This window comes from Musca domestica, unplaced genomic scaffold (assembly GCF_030504385.1).
Source record: "Musca domestica strain aabys unplaced genomic scaffold, Musca_domestica.polishedcontigs.V.1.1 235, whole genome shotgun sequence".
In the NCBI taxonomy this organism is placed as follows: domain Eukaryota; kingdom Metazoa; phylum Arthropoda; class Insecta; order Diptera; family Muscidae; genus Musca; species Musca domestica.
Genome location: NW_026712269.1, coordinates 738,240 through 754,450, shown reverse-complemented (window position 1 = coordinate 754,450; position 16,211 = coordinate 738,240). Strand labels below are relative to the sequence as shown.

The 16,211-nt window shown below is 34.9% G+C and overlaps 1 protein-coding gene across 1 annotated transcript in view; it reads right to left on the bottom strand.

Moving 5' to 3' along the window:
• LOC101892091 (glutathione hydrolase 1 proenzyme) overlaps positions 1 to 15,817 on the bottom strand; it is a gene marked incomplete at its 3' end in the record, with an annotated part of 65,250 nt that extends 49,433 nt beyond the window's left edge. The window contains 1 exon segment of the mRNA XM_059123143.1: positions 15,670 to 15,817. Coding sequence (XP_058979126.1) covers positions 15,670 to 15,740 — 71 coding nt within the window.
• Between the last annotated feature and the right edge of the window lie 394 nt (positions 15,818 to 16,211).

Here is a 16,211-nt window from a genome sequence, read left to right as displayed (position 1 = left end):
GTTGGAAGGACCTTAAAAAATATTCTTATAAATCTACTATTTTGTAAAAGTATACTTTGTAAAATATTTTGGAAACAAATCTTTTTAAATGGATTCCAGGCTCCACTGTTCCCCTGAGGCTCTCTTAACAAACGTTCGTTTATTCTAATAATTTTTATTTCAACTTTTCGCATATATATATTTATATATATTTAGTTGTGATTGTTGTTAAATGTTATGCATTTTTAATTGATGTTTATGCCATTAAAAACAAATTAAATTGCGATTTGAAAAGAATTTTGAAAATGTGCAAAAATGTGTGTACGCTACATGACAAATGAAATTTATAACTTTTTCCCCGAAAAAGGAATTTGAGAAATTGCTGAAAGTATTCCAGCAATGCTATTAAAAATATTTTCAATGGACAATTTAATCAATATTTATTGAGTTTGAAATGAATAAATATTCATTGAGATCTGAATAATATTAAATTAATAATTAACCGAATTTTATTTGCCAATATGGCAAATAACGGTAGTACTACTTTGCTAGACAAAATGTGTCTTAGTTTGGGAACGTGAGTGGAATTGGAAAAGTAGCTTTGAAATTGGGGTATGTGGTGGGTAGATATGAGAAATAATTTTTGGTATGAGAAATGTGCCCTGTTTTGTTATCAGTCCTAGAACCTCATTTGATTTTGGTTTCTATCAAGGATATAAGAATTTTCATCAACATTTATAATTGAAGAATCCGACACTTCAATTTAAAGATCAAAACCCAATGGAGTTTCGGGTTCTTTGGCCAAACGAAATAACGGCCTTCATTCTGTATTGCAGAATAGATCATATCAGTCCACTTATGTAAGAATAATTCCGATTTCAATTATTTTTTACGTTTTTGACCCCTATATGTTTATATGGTCTACTTTTATAATCCATAGGATTTTTCGTAATTATTAAAAAAAAAAATATTTTTTCGCACAGTGTAACTCAGGTTTTCGTTCCAGCAAGATTAGGAGGATATATATTTTCTTAAAAAAGGATGTTTCTAAGAAATTTATAGTTTCTGCTCGGGAGGACCTTTAACAGTTTTATTGAAAATTTCAAGGGAAGGAAGACCTTAGAAAAACATTTTTAAAACATCCAGGATCTGTATGTCATTCAAAAATTTTCCGACTTTTTTCTCCATTAAGACCTGGTCAAAATAAAACAGGAAGAGTTTGTAAAAATATTTTTTAAGAACTCTGAAGTTTTCAGTATGGAGGTCTTTTGCCGAAAGATGTATACCCTCACCAAATGTTCCATTATTTAAATATGTTTTGACTTCTGTTTTAATTATTTGAACTGTTGGCCCTCTATGGAGTAGGTTCCGAAGGAATGGACCAATATTGTACATTTCGTATTGGACCTAAATAAATATGGTATATATAAATATGTGATCATTTTTTAGAAAATTTGCGTGAGGTACCACATATAGTGGACCGAAGCATTTAATTTTCACATTTCATGTAGTACACATAAAAATATTGGTATCAGCAAAATTACAAGAAAATCGAACATTTTTACACAAATTTTATGCGAAATGATAAATTCCGATAAATTCCATATTTATATCAGATTTCTAGTAGAAAGAAATATTTAAATATAACAATTTGTAAAGAATCGCTGACTAGTTTTGCAAGTGATGGCAGATATAAGTATTGAAAATTGTGAGCCTTTGTGTGTTAAGGTAACAGAAGGGGTTGGCAGATATCTATCATCTTTTTGATTTTTTTTTTTCACAATTTTGAATATCTTCACAGCGGATCATGTTTTAGTAAAAATATTGGAAAGTGTGAAATTTGAAATGAACCGGATGCTTATTTCAGATTTTATAATCATATGACCGATATTGCCCACCTCCGAACCCGATCTAAGTTTGATAATAATATTACGATGTACCAAGTTTGGACCAAATAGGATACACCCTTCGAGAGTTACCAGACAGGCAAACGGAGGGATGGACGGACTTCCTTAGATCGACTTCAAATGTCCTGAAACGGATTTGGTCCAAAGAGCCGTAGGGTCTAATACCGTTATTTTGATGAGGCACGTTTTGACGGTATCAAATGTAGCCATATGGCTGATGGTATAAGTATCCCAAAACTTTTATGATAAAGCCTTGCAAAAATATTTTTAGAATATTTAGAATTTTTGGTCTACAGAACCTTAAACAAATGTTAACAACAAAAAATTGACAGATTTTGTGCGGGAAGTCCTTAAAAAGTCCAAACGTTTTAATAGACACTTAATTCTTTGAAATGGGACATTGGTCTGAAGTTCTTCCAAAAAGTTATCATAAATACTCAATTTTAAACTAGATAAGCTTCCATAAAAATTTCAAAATTTTTTTGAAACAAAAAAAATCTAATAAATCCACGAAGAACTTAAAAAATCTTAACATCTTTAGTCGAAAGATATTTCAGAATTGTTTCTGTAAAGAATTACTATTTTTGAACAGAATCACTATAAAACTCCGATTTTTGTCCATTGATATCATATTTAAAAATGCTTAAAAGTCTGAGAATGTTGGATATATGTTCCTCAAAAAATGGGTTTCCAAAAAAAAAAAATACAGTTTTTGGCGTGAGATCCTTTTCAAAATTTCTCTATAAAAAGTCCACGGTTTTTGTCCAACAAAACCTTGTAACTTATTTAAAAAAAGTTTTTTGGTCAAGAAGTATTTTAAAATATTTTCTTTAAAAAATTTCTTAAGGAGGTCCATTAAATTTTTTTTCACGATTTTTTGAAAATTTTTCAAAATTTTCAATTGTTTTATCTTAGTAGACATTAAAAATGTCTTTTTTAAAATTGACCGATATTTTATGGGGGAGATACCAGCCAAGGTAATCCGATATGACTTACTTTTTTACCTTTGGTAAAAGTAAGTTTCAAAAAAATTGAATATTGATTTCAAATGCTCTGCGGTTTCGCCGAAATAAACCTATGGTATAAATTCGTATGATTCTATCAAATGATACTTTCCTTCTACATCTTTAACATATGATCAAAACTCTGCGATTGCTGGGAAAAAGGCACTTCAAAAACTGCTTTCTTAAAAATTATGATATAAAAAGACAATGATCTTTGTCCCATAAGACTTTGTAACATAAGGCTAAGGATACAGATAGTGGTGATTATTGCTTTCCTGAACATTTATTTCCTACTTTCGCATTTGTTCAGTCAAAATTACTTTAAATTTAAATCAAATGCGAATTATAAACAATTATTTTATCTCCAACATTGTCAACATTTTATCTAAGCAATTAAAATAGATTAGACCGGCCCCCGCCATTACATCTGGAGACATGAATGAAGACAATTAATATTAGCCCACAATCTAAGGTGCTAAGAACAGCAAGAGCAGCAGCAGCGCCAACAACAAGAATTTCAATTTCAAATTAGTTGTTAACTACTTCTAGCCGATAGACATTTAAGTAAAGCGTGGGCTGATCTGAATACGCGAAAAGAAGCAATGAATAAAAGACCCCTTTCAAGTTTCTTTTTATATAAATAAAACCATTAATAAATCCATCCAAACATTACGTCATGCCAGCTGATGTGAATAAGTTTTAAATTTCAATTTTCAGCTGGAAATAACTTAATTTGAAGTAAATTTATTTGCCAAAGCTTGTAAATTAAAACGCAAATGATGCTCCTCGCATTTGAAACAAATGATAAATGTAAAATAACAACACGATTGATTGACACTATTATTAGCAATGAAAGCGTCTTTTCTTCCGGCAAGGGTTATGGGAGATTTATATCGACATTAAATCAAGCATGAAGTCACATTATGGGCATTTTTTGGAAGAAAAAGACATGTGATCGATGTGACCTTTGTTTTATTGGGGGCAGCATAAATTATCGGCAGCATATGGGAAGTAACAATGTTTGCAAACAGAAAAAAAAAATTAAAGAAAAGAAAAATAAACAAATGTTTTATGTTTTCGCTAATATGTGGCGAAAGCTTTTGAACATATTTGCGCGTCAAACAAAATAAAACATGTCAATTTTTTTTTTTTTTTTTTTTTTTGATGTATAAAGAGTGGCGTTTTCCAGAACTCTCTAATTTTTATTTAAACTTTTTTAATATCGGTACCTAGCAATTCTTTCGAAAATAAAATAAAGATTTCCATTCAAAAAAATCGCAGGTCATCTACCCATAGAGGAACTTCATTGAAGATAAAGAAAAGCTTCAGAAGGTCTTCTAGCAATAGAAGAGTTTCAGAAGGTCTTCTAATTATAGAAGAGCTTCAGAAATCTTCTCGCTATAAAAGACCTTCAAGTCTTTTAGCTATAGAAGAGCGACAGAAGGTCTTCTAGCTATAGAAGAGCGGCAGAAGGTCTTCTAGCTATGATGTCCACAATTGATGTCCACACTTAACTTCAGTCAATGGCAGGCCTGGGTCTTCTAGTTGTAGTAGAACTTGACAAGGTCTCCTAATTATAGAAGAGCTTCAGAAATCTTCTCGCTATAAAAGACCTTCAAAGTCTTTTAGCTATAGAAGAGCGACAGAAGGTCTTCTCGCTATAGAAGAGCTTCAGAAGGTCTTCTCGCTATAGAAGAGCTTCAGAAGGTCTTCTCGCTATAGAAGAGCTTCAGAAGGTCTTCTCTCTATAGAAGAGCTTCAGAAGGTCTTCTCGCTATAGAAGAGCTTCAGAAGGTCTTCTAGCTATAGAAGAGTTTCAGAAGGTCTTCTAGCTATAGAAGAGCTTCAGAAGGTCTTCTAGCTATAAAAGAGTTTCAGAAGGTCTTCTAGCTATAGAAGAGCTTCAGAAGGTCTTCTAGCTATAAAAGAGTTTCAGAAGGTCTTCTAGCTATAGAAGAGCTTCAGAAGGTCTTCTAGCTATAGAAGAGCTTCAGAAGGTCTTCTAGCTATAGAAGAGCTTCAGAAGGTCTTCTTGCTATAGAAGAGCTTCAGAAGGTCTTCTAGCTATAGAAGAGCTTCAGAAGGTCTTCTAGCTATAGAAGAGCTTCAGAAGGTCTTCTAGCTATAGATGAGCTTCAGAAGGTCTTCTAGCTATAGATGAGCTTCAGAAGGTATTCTAGCTATAGATGAGCTTCAGAAGGTTTTCTGGCTATAGAAGAGATTCAGAAGGCTTTCTGGCTATATAAGAGCTTCAGTAGGTCTTCTGGCTATAGAAAAGCTTCGGAAGGTCTTCTGGCTAAAGAAGAGCTTCAGAAGGTCTTCTGGCTATAGAAGAGCTTCAGGAGGTCTTCTAGCTATAGATGAGCTTCAGAAGGTCTTCTAGCTATAGATGAGCTTCAGAAGGTTTTCTGGCTATAGAAGAGATTCAGAAGGCTTTCTGGCTATATAAGAGCTTCATGAGGTCTTCTGGCTAAAGAAAAGCTTCGGAAGGTCTTCTGGCTATAGAAGCGCTTAAGAAGGTCTTCTGGCTAAAGAAGAGCTTCAAAAGGTCTTCTGGCTACAGAAGAGCTTCAAAAGGTCTTCTGGCTACAGAAGAGCTTCAAAAGTTCTTCTGGCTATAGAAGAGCTTCAAAAGGTCTTCTGGGTACAGAAGAGCTTCAGAAGGTCTTCTGGGTACAGAAGAGCTTCAGAAGGTCTTCTGGCTACAGAAGAGCTTCAGAAGGTCTTCTGGCTATAGAAGAGCTTCAGAAGGTCTTCTGGCTACAGAAGAGCTTCAGAAGGTCTTCTGGCTATAGAAGAGCTTCAGAAGGTCTTCTGGCTATAGAAGAGCTTCAGAAGGTCTTCTGGCTATAGAAGAGCTTCAGAAGGTCTTCTGGCTATAGAAGAGCTTCAGAAGGTCTTCTGGCTATAGAAGAGCTTCAGAAGGTCTTCTGGCTATAGAAGAGCTTCAGAAGGTCTTCTAGCTATAGGAGCGCTTCAGAAGGTCAACTCATTTAAAATGTCTTCTAGCTATAGAATTCCATTTGCATCTATAAATGATTCCTTCCGTTTTGCATATTTTATTTTTGATATGTGTTTTTAAAACTATTAACACTCTAAAAAATGGAACAAAGTGTTATACGGCTTGTTTCGTACACACCACACCACCACAATGCACTCTTTCTGCCAGCAACAAATTTTACTTGGCCACTTTGCTATTTGTCAAGATACTTGATCTAGTTCCCGTCGACTATGATATAATCTCATCAATTGGAGTCCACACTTAACTTCATTCAATGGCATGCCTGGGTCTTACGAACTTCAGCGGCAGACTACATAAATTGATTTAAGCGATAATAGAGCCAGGCCATAGAAAAAAATAACATTCTCAGCTTTTTGTTGTTGTTCTCACTTAACCGCAAACAAAAGACTGCCTTTTTCTAACACCAAACATTACAGACAGATAGTGTGGGCAATGCGTTTAGTGTGGTTACGATGAAATGCGGTGAAGGGTGCCAAACATAAATCTTCCATCTCATTATGGCCCGCCTGCACCACACCAGGCAGCGGCCGACAAATGGGGAAGCTAGAACTGCTCATAAATAACACTTAAAATATTCTTGTTGTTTTTATTGTATCGATAGCTTGCCACACAAAAGTTCAACTCATTCGGAAAACAATTCGATCAGCCCCAACAATTGTTGTGGCAAGTAGTTGGCAAGTTTTTTTTTTAATTTTTTTTTGGATTTCCGTTGCTTGTTAGTTTATTCATTCGGCTATTAAAAATCAATAATTTGTTTACACAAGCAAATCAACTAGCCAACTTTAAACCACAAAGCTATGCCATCTGTTGTTGAATCCCCCAGCCAGATCGGAATAAATAGCAAAAGTGAAAAACAAAACTCATTTAATTTTAGTAACATCACGTCATTGGTGTAGCTCCATACGAGGGCAAAAAAGAAAAGGAAAACTTATGGAACGTGAAATACCTCTCCCTCCACCTCAACGCCAAATAAGCGGAATTAACCCAAGAAGTATATTTTTCTTCTTGAATTGTTTTATGGTCAATTGCAACCATCCGACAAACACACGCATGTTCGTAAAAGTATCTATTTTTTTTTAAATTACTCACAAAACATTTACAACAAACAATCACTTATAGAAAATATTTTTTTTTTTTCTTTGGATATTTGTTTTTGGCTTTCAACGCCGCAATTATTTTTAAGTATTATTGAGTGTGTGTGAAGGTCTATGCAATTGTGGAATTTCTGGTCATACATGCCATAAGAGGTAGTATGTCATGCAACATGTGTGGCAGCTATATGAAATGTGTACCCTATTACAAAATATTATTGCATATATTAATTATCCCAATAATTCTATACATTAATATTTCAAAATACGAATTTGTAGGAATAAATAAAATAAGTAAAATACTAAATTACGGAATACCAAGAGATGTTGATGTAAAGGTGCAAAAAAGGATTTATGTCCTTAACAATTCTTGTGAAAACGGCAATATACCAAGTATACCAGGGGTTCCAGAAGAATTTAAGATCATTAAAATAATGGTTTCCACCCATGTCTTTTTATAACTCCGTTTAGTCGGCCGTTAGTCCTTCAGAGTTTTAGAAGGTCTTCTACCTATAGGAGAGATTTAGATAGTGTTCTAGCAATAGGAGAGCTTCAGAAGGTCTCCTAGTTATAAGAGAGCCTTAGTAGGTCTTCTAGCTGTAGGAGAGCTTTAAAAGGTATTCTAGATGTAGGAGAGCTTCAGAAGGTCTCCTAGTTATAAGATAGCCTTAATAGGTCTTCTAGCTATAAGTGAGCTTCGGAAGACCTTCTAGCTTTAAGAGAGCTTCAGAAGGTATCCTAGTTATAAGAGAGCTTTAGTAGGACTTCTAGTTGTAGGAGAGCTTCAGAAAGTCTTCTAGTTTTAGGAGAGCTTCAGAAGGTCTTCTAGTTATAAGAGAGAGAGAGGTCTTCTACCTATAGGAGAGCTTTAGATAGTCTTCTAGCAATGGGAGAGCTTCAGAAATTCTTCTGGTTATGGAAAAAAATATATTTTCTTCAAAACTTTGGGCTCCACCGGAGATTTTCAACGACACATTTGGATTTTATTCCTCACTTCAGTAACTTGGCCCAAATTTGATTTGTTATACCCTCAGCCTTGCTATGGTACCTTATCCTTATGAATATGAAATATATCTGCGAATCCCTTCTGGTACCTCACCCACATAGGGTCACAATTCTCAATAATTTTATCTGCCACAACCTGCGAAACAAGTCATATATCTATATATAAATATTTCTCTCAACGGTAAACCTGAGATAAATATGGAATTTAAGATTTCTCATTAAATTGGATACAAATATTCTATTTTCTTGCTTTTTTTGAAAATGGAATACTTCGGTCGACTATATCTGTTACCTCACGCACATTTTACAATCTTCTAAAAATGTTCACATATCTCATATAAAGTGAAGAAAGTAGTCGATATAGTCCAAACCTGGCACGTCGCAATATTTATATCGTATTTATTTAGGTCCGATACGATGTGGACAATATTGTCCCATTCCTTCGGAACTTACTCCGTAGAGAGTCCGCAATTTGAATAATCATAATAGAAGTCAAAATATATTTATATAATCGAACATTGGCTGAGGGTATATACATCTGTCGGCAAACCCGAATGACACTGTTTCTACTTGTAATCTTTTTTAGGCCAGCGGATATTGACAAACATTAAACCAGTAAAGAAAGCCTTAAAGTCGGGCGGGGCCGACTTTATGATACCCTACACCACTTTGCTAATTTAGTAGAGCTCCACATAACAATTAAAAATTTTTATGGGAGAATTCAATCATACACGCTATGATTGTAATTATAATTTAAAATTCAAGGGACAAAATATGCCGGAGCATTTGTATCTTTTAAATTCGGACTTGTATTGCCCATTTGGTGCACAATTAATTTGAAATCGGATAAAGATATATATGGGAGCTATATCCAAATCTGAACCGATCTCGATAAAATTTGGCAAAGATATTTCTGAGCTGTATTTGATATAAAAGGCAAATCGGACGAAGATATATATGGGAGCTATATCTAAATTTTGACCGATTATTTCCAATTTCAATAGGGTTCGTCCTTGGGCCAAACAAATGAGCTGTGCAAAATTTCATCTGAATCAGGCAATAAATGCGACCTGTACTTTGTTTACAAAAATACATGGACAGACGGACAGACGGGCGGACAGACGGACGGACAGACGGACGGACGGACATGCATAAATCGACTCAGAATGTGATTCTATGCAGATCATCAAAAGGAACTATGGGTCTATCTCGTTTCCTTTTGCCTGTTACAAACAAATGCACAAAGACATAATACCCTGACCACCTTGTGGTGTAGGGTATAAAAATCTACGATTTATGTCCTGAAAAACCTTTCAAACCATTCTTTATAAACGGTAGGTCTTAGTTCTTGACTGAAAAGTTCTCCACACATATATTTTTTGGAGTTCGTAATGTTTACAGCTTTCTATGACCTAAAATTACCTATGAAGGTCCAAACCCTCGTATTTGCCCCACAAAATGGTACCTTTCCATATTCGATATTCCGATATTCCACATCTGTTAACAGCATTATCCCAATATCAGTAATTGGAGTGCTCTGGCAGATAATTGGCAATACAGGTCCACGCTTTCGTATATCCCCCATATAACTTTTCCATTCCGATATACAGGCAGTTCCTTCCAAATAGTGGATATTGAAAGTTCGACAGGCCGAACTTAGCTGTTTTCATTCTTACGCTTTCAATTTCTAAAAATTTCAGATATATTACAATATAATTTTTATATAAAACCGAAAAAAAAACAATCGTGCTTCTCGTAGTATCTCAAAAGAGCTACAACTTTCGACATGCCATGCCATGACAACACAATTTTTTAAAACATTCGATTTTAACAATGTTAGCGTCTCAACTGCACAATTAAAATTCTAATGCAGTTGAATACAGTGTAATAAAAAATATTACTTTTTTTTATTGCACATCCGCAACAACAAAAACAAACTAATAGGTAAAAAAACTCATTGCGTGTGTCCAGCATAAACATAAAGACATACTCGTTACAATAAACTAAATGGATGACACTGTGATGTATGTATGGACGTTCCAACAATTGAAACGCTAAGTCAACATTTGTTTAATCTTTCGTTCCGACGCCATACAGTGGGGCATGTAGGCGGGCATCAGAACGTTCATGTACGCTCATACGAAATAGCAATCTGTTGCTGTGGCGGCATAGCAAGCCAGCTAGCCAGCCAAGAACGGGTAGGCATCACCGGCAATGGCAACAATGGGAAGCAAGGGAAGTTCAGACAAAACAACATTTAAATCTTTTCACACATCATTGTCGATGGTGGTGGTGGCGGAGGTTGGGAGAGCAGAGGGCGTTGGAACAGCGCACTAGCGGGCGTATGTTGTATAATTTTGGCATATCTTAATTTATGGCGATCGTCGGTCTCTCATCTCTTCAATTCGTCTAATGTTTCAGACTCGATTTCAATTCACTGTAATCCAGTCAATTATATTTCGCTCTTCTAGACTAGCAAATTGCGAAGATCGTTTGGTTGACTGTTGTATTTCAAAAAAATGGATTTATGCATTTGATCTCATTTGTTTTTCTGAAGAATAGAAAAAAAGAAACACTTTTTTGAGATAATTTTATTTATTGGATTTCATGAAATGTTTCATCCTCTGTTTCATTTCGAATGGGAATGGATGGATTTCAACATTTCAATCAAATTGATAGATGAAAGCTACCCCGGCAGAGGCAAAACTAAAACATGCGGTGTCTGTCGATTTAATTGATACAATTCTTAAGAATTTTTAGTGGTTGCGTTTTTTGGCGGATCTCTTATCCGGCTACTTGGTATGGAATGATGTGTTCAAAGTACTTAGACGGGCGGTCGGTCACAACAAATATGAGAATTATTTTCATTGTTTTGTGTGAACAATGTTTGTTTGTTGTGTGTGTGAGTGTGCGTGCGTATTAGCACTTGAGGGACAATTAGCTCTGCTTTAAAACAAAGTGTCAAAATATTTTAAGTGTTTGATGTACAAGTGTGTGTCTGTATGCATGTCATGAAATCTGTGACAATTTTAAAGAAAATGTTATGAACTGTTAAAAGTACATAATTGTGACAAAACGATGCATTAGAAATGTCAATCACTTCCAATGCCTTAAAAAAATTTGCCCCCTAACCCTTTTAAGAGAATTTTAAATAACGCTGTGCGATAATTTCTTTTTATACCCTCCACCATACATAGTATGGAGGGTATATTAAGTTCGTCATTCCGTTTGTAACTCATCGAAATAACAATTTTAGACCTAACAATTATATATATTCTTGATCAGCGTAAAATTCTAATACGATTTAGCCCTGTCCGTCCGTCCGTCTGTTGTAATCACGCTAGAGTCAAAACAAATTAAGATTGGATGCTAAAATTTTGCATAGATCAGTCTTTTGTCTGCAGACAGATCAATTTCGAAGTTGGGCTATATCGTTACACGATATCGTATAGCCCCCATAAAACTGTACCCCCTACAATCGATATTTGATGATTTTAGCTACATTTTCCAATGGAATTGGCTGAAAATCCTTACAAGAAGATCTTTCCAAGCATTTAACTCCCTGAAAAATAATTGTCCTTATACAGGAAGAGATGAAAAAACCACTTGCTCGACAGCTGTTAAAATTATTCCAGTGACATTATATTGTTTACAAGCGTACAAAAGCATTTTGGTGAGAATTTTCCAGAAAAAAGTTATTAGTGATGGAATTCAAGCGTGATAGTGTGATTTTGAATAAATCTTTTTTGTCTCGCACCCTCGCTGGTTACCGTGATACTGGTAGAGTAGCCCGACGTCAAGAAAATGGACGGAAGAAAACATCAACATCAGCAGAAATGGTTCAACAAGTAAAGAAGCGACTTGATCGACGCGGGTTTGAAATTCCAAAAAGTGCAAGAATTTACACCGCTTGGCTGAAAGTGGTGGACTTCGCTTGGCCGAAAGTGGTGAACTTTGAAATTTGGTTTTCTCCGCTCCGATTAGAAAACATTCTTTGTTCAGCAGTTTGTAAACAAACAAATGATCGTGTTTACTTGCCAAAGAGGTCAGCTGAAAATGTGCACCTTCGGTTGGCCACCAGAACTCAAGCGCCGGCCATGGTGATGGTGTAAAAAGCCATGGCCATAACAGCCGATGGTCGCTCTCCGCTCGTATTAATCGACTGTGGCATCAGAATAAATGCGGAATATTATCCCGAAAATATTAAAGCTTTGGGCACGCAAATATTTTGGCCGCAGATCTTGGACATCCCAACAGGACTCAGCACCATCGCACTCAGCACGCACCACCCAAGAATGGTTACAAAATGAGGTTCCTCGCTTCATTTCCAGCGCACAATGGCCACCAAAATCTCCGGATACCAATCCGTTGAACTATTGTTGGTACTAAAAAACACCAAAGTGTCGATCACCTCAAGCAAGCGCTTCGTCGGAATGGGCCAAAATACCGCAGAGCAACATTCGGGCATCGTGTGACGGTTTCATTGGCCATTTGAAGGGCATAATTCGTGCCAAAAGTGACCAATTCGAACAAATCTAAATTTATTTAAAATTTGAAGCTATTTACGACATTTTTTGCTTTAATTAAATATTTTAAAACATTTAAAAATTATGGCGTTTGACCTTATTGCAGTTTTTTTATCTCACCCTGTATTCCGTATTTTGATGATTTTAGCGACATTAATCACCAGAATTGTTTCGCATTTCGTATTTGAAGTTTCTAATTGGCTGTAGTACCCTGTAAAAGAATATCATGTATGCAGGATCAGGTCTTCGTATAGCCCCCTATATCGGAGAGGTACCGGCATTTATTGATTTTAGCTACATTATTCAGGGGTTTTTTTCAAGTTTCGTATTTGAACATTATAATAGCCTATGACAAAAGTGACCTGCGCATCTTCGTTTAGACCCCAATATAACAGCGACTTCCTATATTCGGTATTTTTAAGATTTTAACAGAATTTTTAACGAATTTTACTTATTTTTTATTTTTATTTATTAATTTTTTTTTTTTTGAAAATTTCCATATTATTTTCAAATAGAGGAGAGTATTCAATGTTCGGCCCGGCCGAAATTACTGCTTTTAGGTAATTTTTTGAAATTACCATAAATTATAAAAGTAGACCCTAAAATAGTAAACACGTATATCAGCGTTTGAAAGAGGGCGCAAGGTCCTCCCTCTTTCACACTTTTAAAAATTTTCGAAATAAGATTCCTCGGAATCCGTGGATTTTATGTACACAGTAATATTACTGATGAAAATTGGAAGATTTTCTGTTTTTTTTTTTTTTTGTTTTTTGCCAAAATTGAAAGAAATGTTTTTCTGATATACTATAGGGATAGAAATCATTTTCCTCATGAGGAATATTTTTTAGCTTTTACGTCATCATAGTTATTTTTAAAGTTTTCTTAGAGAATTTTGTATAAACTAATCCAATGTTCGACTTTAACCCTGCGAACCCGTTTGAGGGAAGTTAATATCCATCATGAGAAAAGAAACAAAAAAACGTTTCCATGCCTCGCTTAAGGGGTAAAATGTTTGACTAAAAAGGTCCTCGTGTTTTATATGCAATATTGAAAAAAGAAGAAAAAAAGATCCTTTCGGTGACTCGCTTGAAGGTTAATATTCGACAAAAATGATCCTTGCAGAGTTATCAGTAATATTGCTATGCATCTAAAAGTAAGTAGAAGGGCAAGTACCCCCACCCCACGCTCTTCAAGATTTTTTGAAAATTTCAAATTAGGATTCCATCGAACCCGTTGATTTTAGGTATGTAGAAATATTCCAGATAAATATTTCGAGGATGATTAATTTTTGTATCTTAAGCCTAAGGGGTTTCTTGGACCTTTTTTGCATGAGGGTAAGTCTTGGTGCTTAGGCTTGTAATAAGGCTGGATTTCTGGAAATTCGTATTAAAAGTGTACGAAAAGTACTGGAATATACTAAACATTGAATATAATGTACTGGACATACGGAATGAGCTAGATTTTTAACATTTGGAATGTTCGAGTGATTCAGAGTCACTGGTGGAGGAAAGGAAATATGTACAAAAGGTTTTGGAAAATTTGAACTTTATAGTTACGAAAAGTTTTAAAATAATACTTCTAACATGGTACCATTTGGTCTTATGTGAACGGAGCTAAAAACTAGAAATTTGTTAAGAGAATTTTGAAATTTAAATTTGGTGTGAACGGATAGTGCTTGAAATATGAAATTTGGTATTAAGGTCACCGTTCACGGGTGATTTCGGACATGTGTACTATAACTGTACGAAAAGTAGTAAGCGATACTACATTGGGTATGGATGGGGTTAAGGAATAAGATTGGAATCCCGAAATTTGATATTGAGGTCTCTGTTGGTTTCTGGGATTAAAATATGCTGGTGGTTTTGGAAATGACGGTATACATTGTATGAGAATTACTAAATAGTGCTAAATTTGGTGTTGGGTGACTGAGTAGAGCATTGATTATAGATGTCACTGTTTGTGTCTGTGGTTGAAAGAAAGAGCTGATTTTGTATATGCGTACTTTAATTTTACGGAAAGTACTAAATGGTAATACACTTGGTATTGCGTGAAGGGATAGAGATAAAATTAAGAAATTTGATACACGCGTCCTATATTTGTACGAAATGTACTAAATTATACTAAATTTGAAGTTGAGTGAAGGGAATTTGAAATTTGAATTTGATGTCTCCGTTGGTATCTGAAAATGAGATATGAAGGGGGTTTCAAAATATGTACTATAATTCTTCGAAAAATACTAAATAGTAGGTATTAGGTGAAGGTACAAAGCTGGAATTCCGAAATTTGATATTGTGCATTTTGAATACCGAAAAGGCCTGACACAAACTGTTGGAACAAATCTAAAATTTCAACTTGGAACTTGCTAGTAGACCTATGGTTTCTGTATGGAATCAGATTCTGAGTCCATTTAAGCATGTTCGTCCTCAGTCCGTCTGCCCATCCAGGTCGCATTTTTTGTCCGATTGAGTTGAAATTTTTTTCCTTTAATTTGTTTGACCTAAGGACGAGCCCCACTAAAATTTGAGATAATCGGTCCAAATTTAGATATAGTTCCCATATATATGTATATATGTTTATTCGATTCCAGGTTTATTGTGCACCAAGTGTGTAATATTCGACCAACTACGATGTGTTTCAGTACATCCGACCGAATTTAGCCTACAAGAAAATACTTGAAAATTTGCTTAAAATCAGTTTAGAGATAGCTATATCTCCCGTATATATGTTCTATCCGATTTGGCATCTAAGTCCCTCGGATTCCTTATATGCAGTCCAAAATAATGGTATTCGATACCAAATATCTCATACAGCTCAGAAATACCTCTGGCAATTTTTATCCAGATCGATTCGGATTAGGATATAGCTTCTATACATATTTCATCCGATATTAGTCTAAATTGTATGGAAAAGTGGGATTTGTAATCTGCGTAACATTTAAACAAGTTGTTTATTTCCTTAAGATTATTTTAAAAAATGAAATTATTAGTAAACAGATTTCATCATTTAACACCTTAAGCTGCTAAACAATTCTATAAATAATTAGCACACATTCAATAAATTTCCTGTGTTCTATTTCCTTAAATTCCAAAAAAGAAGAACAAAAAAAAACAAAAATCATAAAATAATTATACTTACTGTTGCATTGAAGGCGTTGGAGGTGAGCTGCTACTGCTGCTGGCCCCAATACCACATGTGGTGGAATGCATCTTTGCTGGGTTGTCTTTGTTTGGCTAGCGCAAAGAATTACACTGTAAGACACCGTAAGGCAACAATTGGTTGCTTATTTTTACAAAAAAAAATATTTTTTGTATTTTTTTTTTCGTTTTTTTTTATTGTGCGTCAATTGAAATACTCGTATGCGCGTATGTGCAATGCCACAAAAGATGCGTTGCAGCGTCTTTCACTTCCAAATCCGATTAATATTTTTGTTTACCTCAACGCATAGTAATCACACTGAGATATTAGGCGATAAAATGCGAAATACACATATTTTAATAGTTGGCACGTACCATATGGAGGTTTTTTATTCTTTATTTTTTTGGCGTAGATGCTGTAACAACAACAGCAAAGATTAAAATAAGCACTCATTGCTTCCAATTTTTTGTAGTTATTTTTTATATTGCAATAAAGACGCACGCGACAGATTTGGCACAGAATTTGGCCAACCATTGTCAATA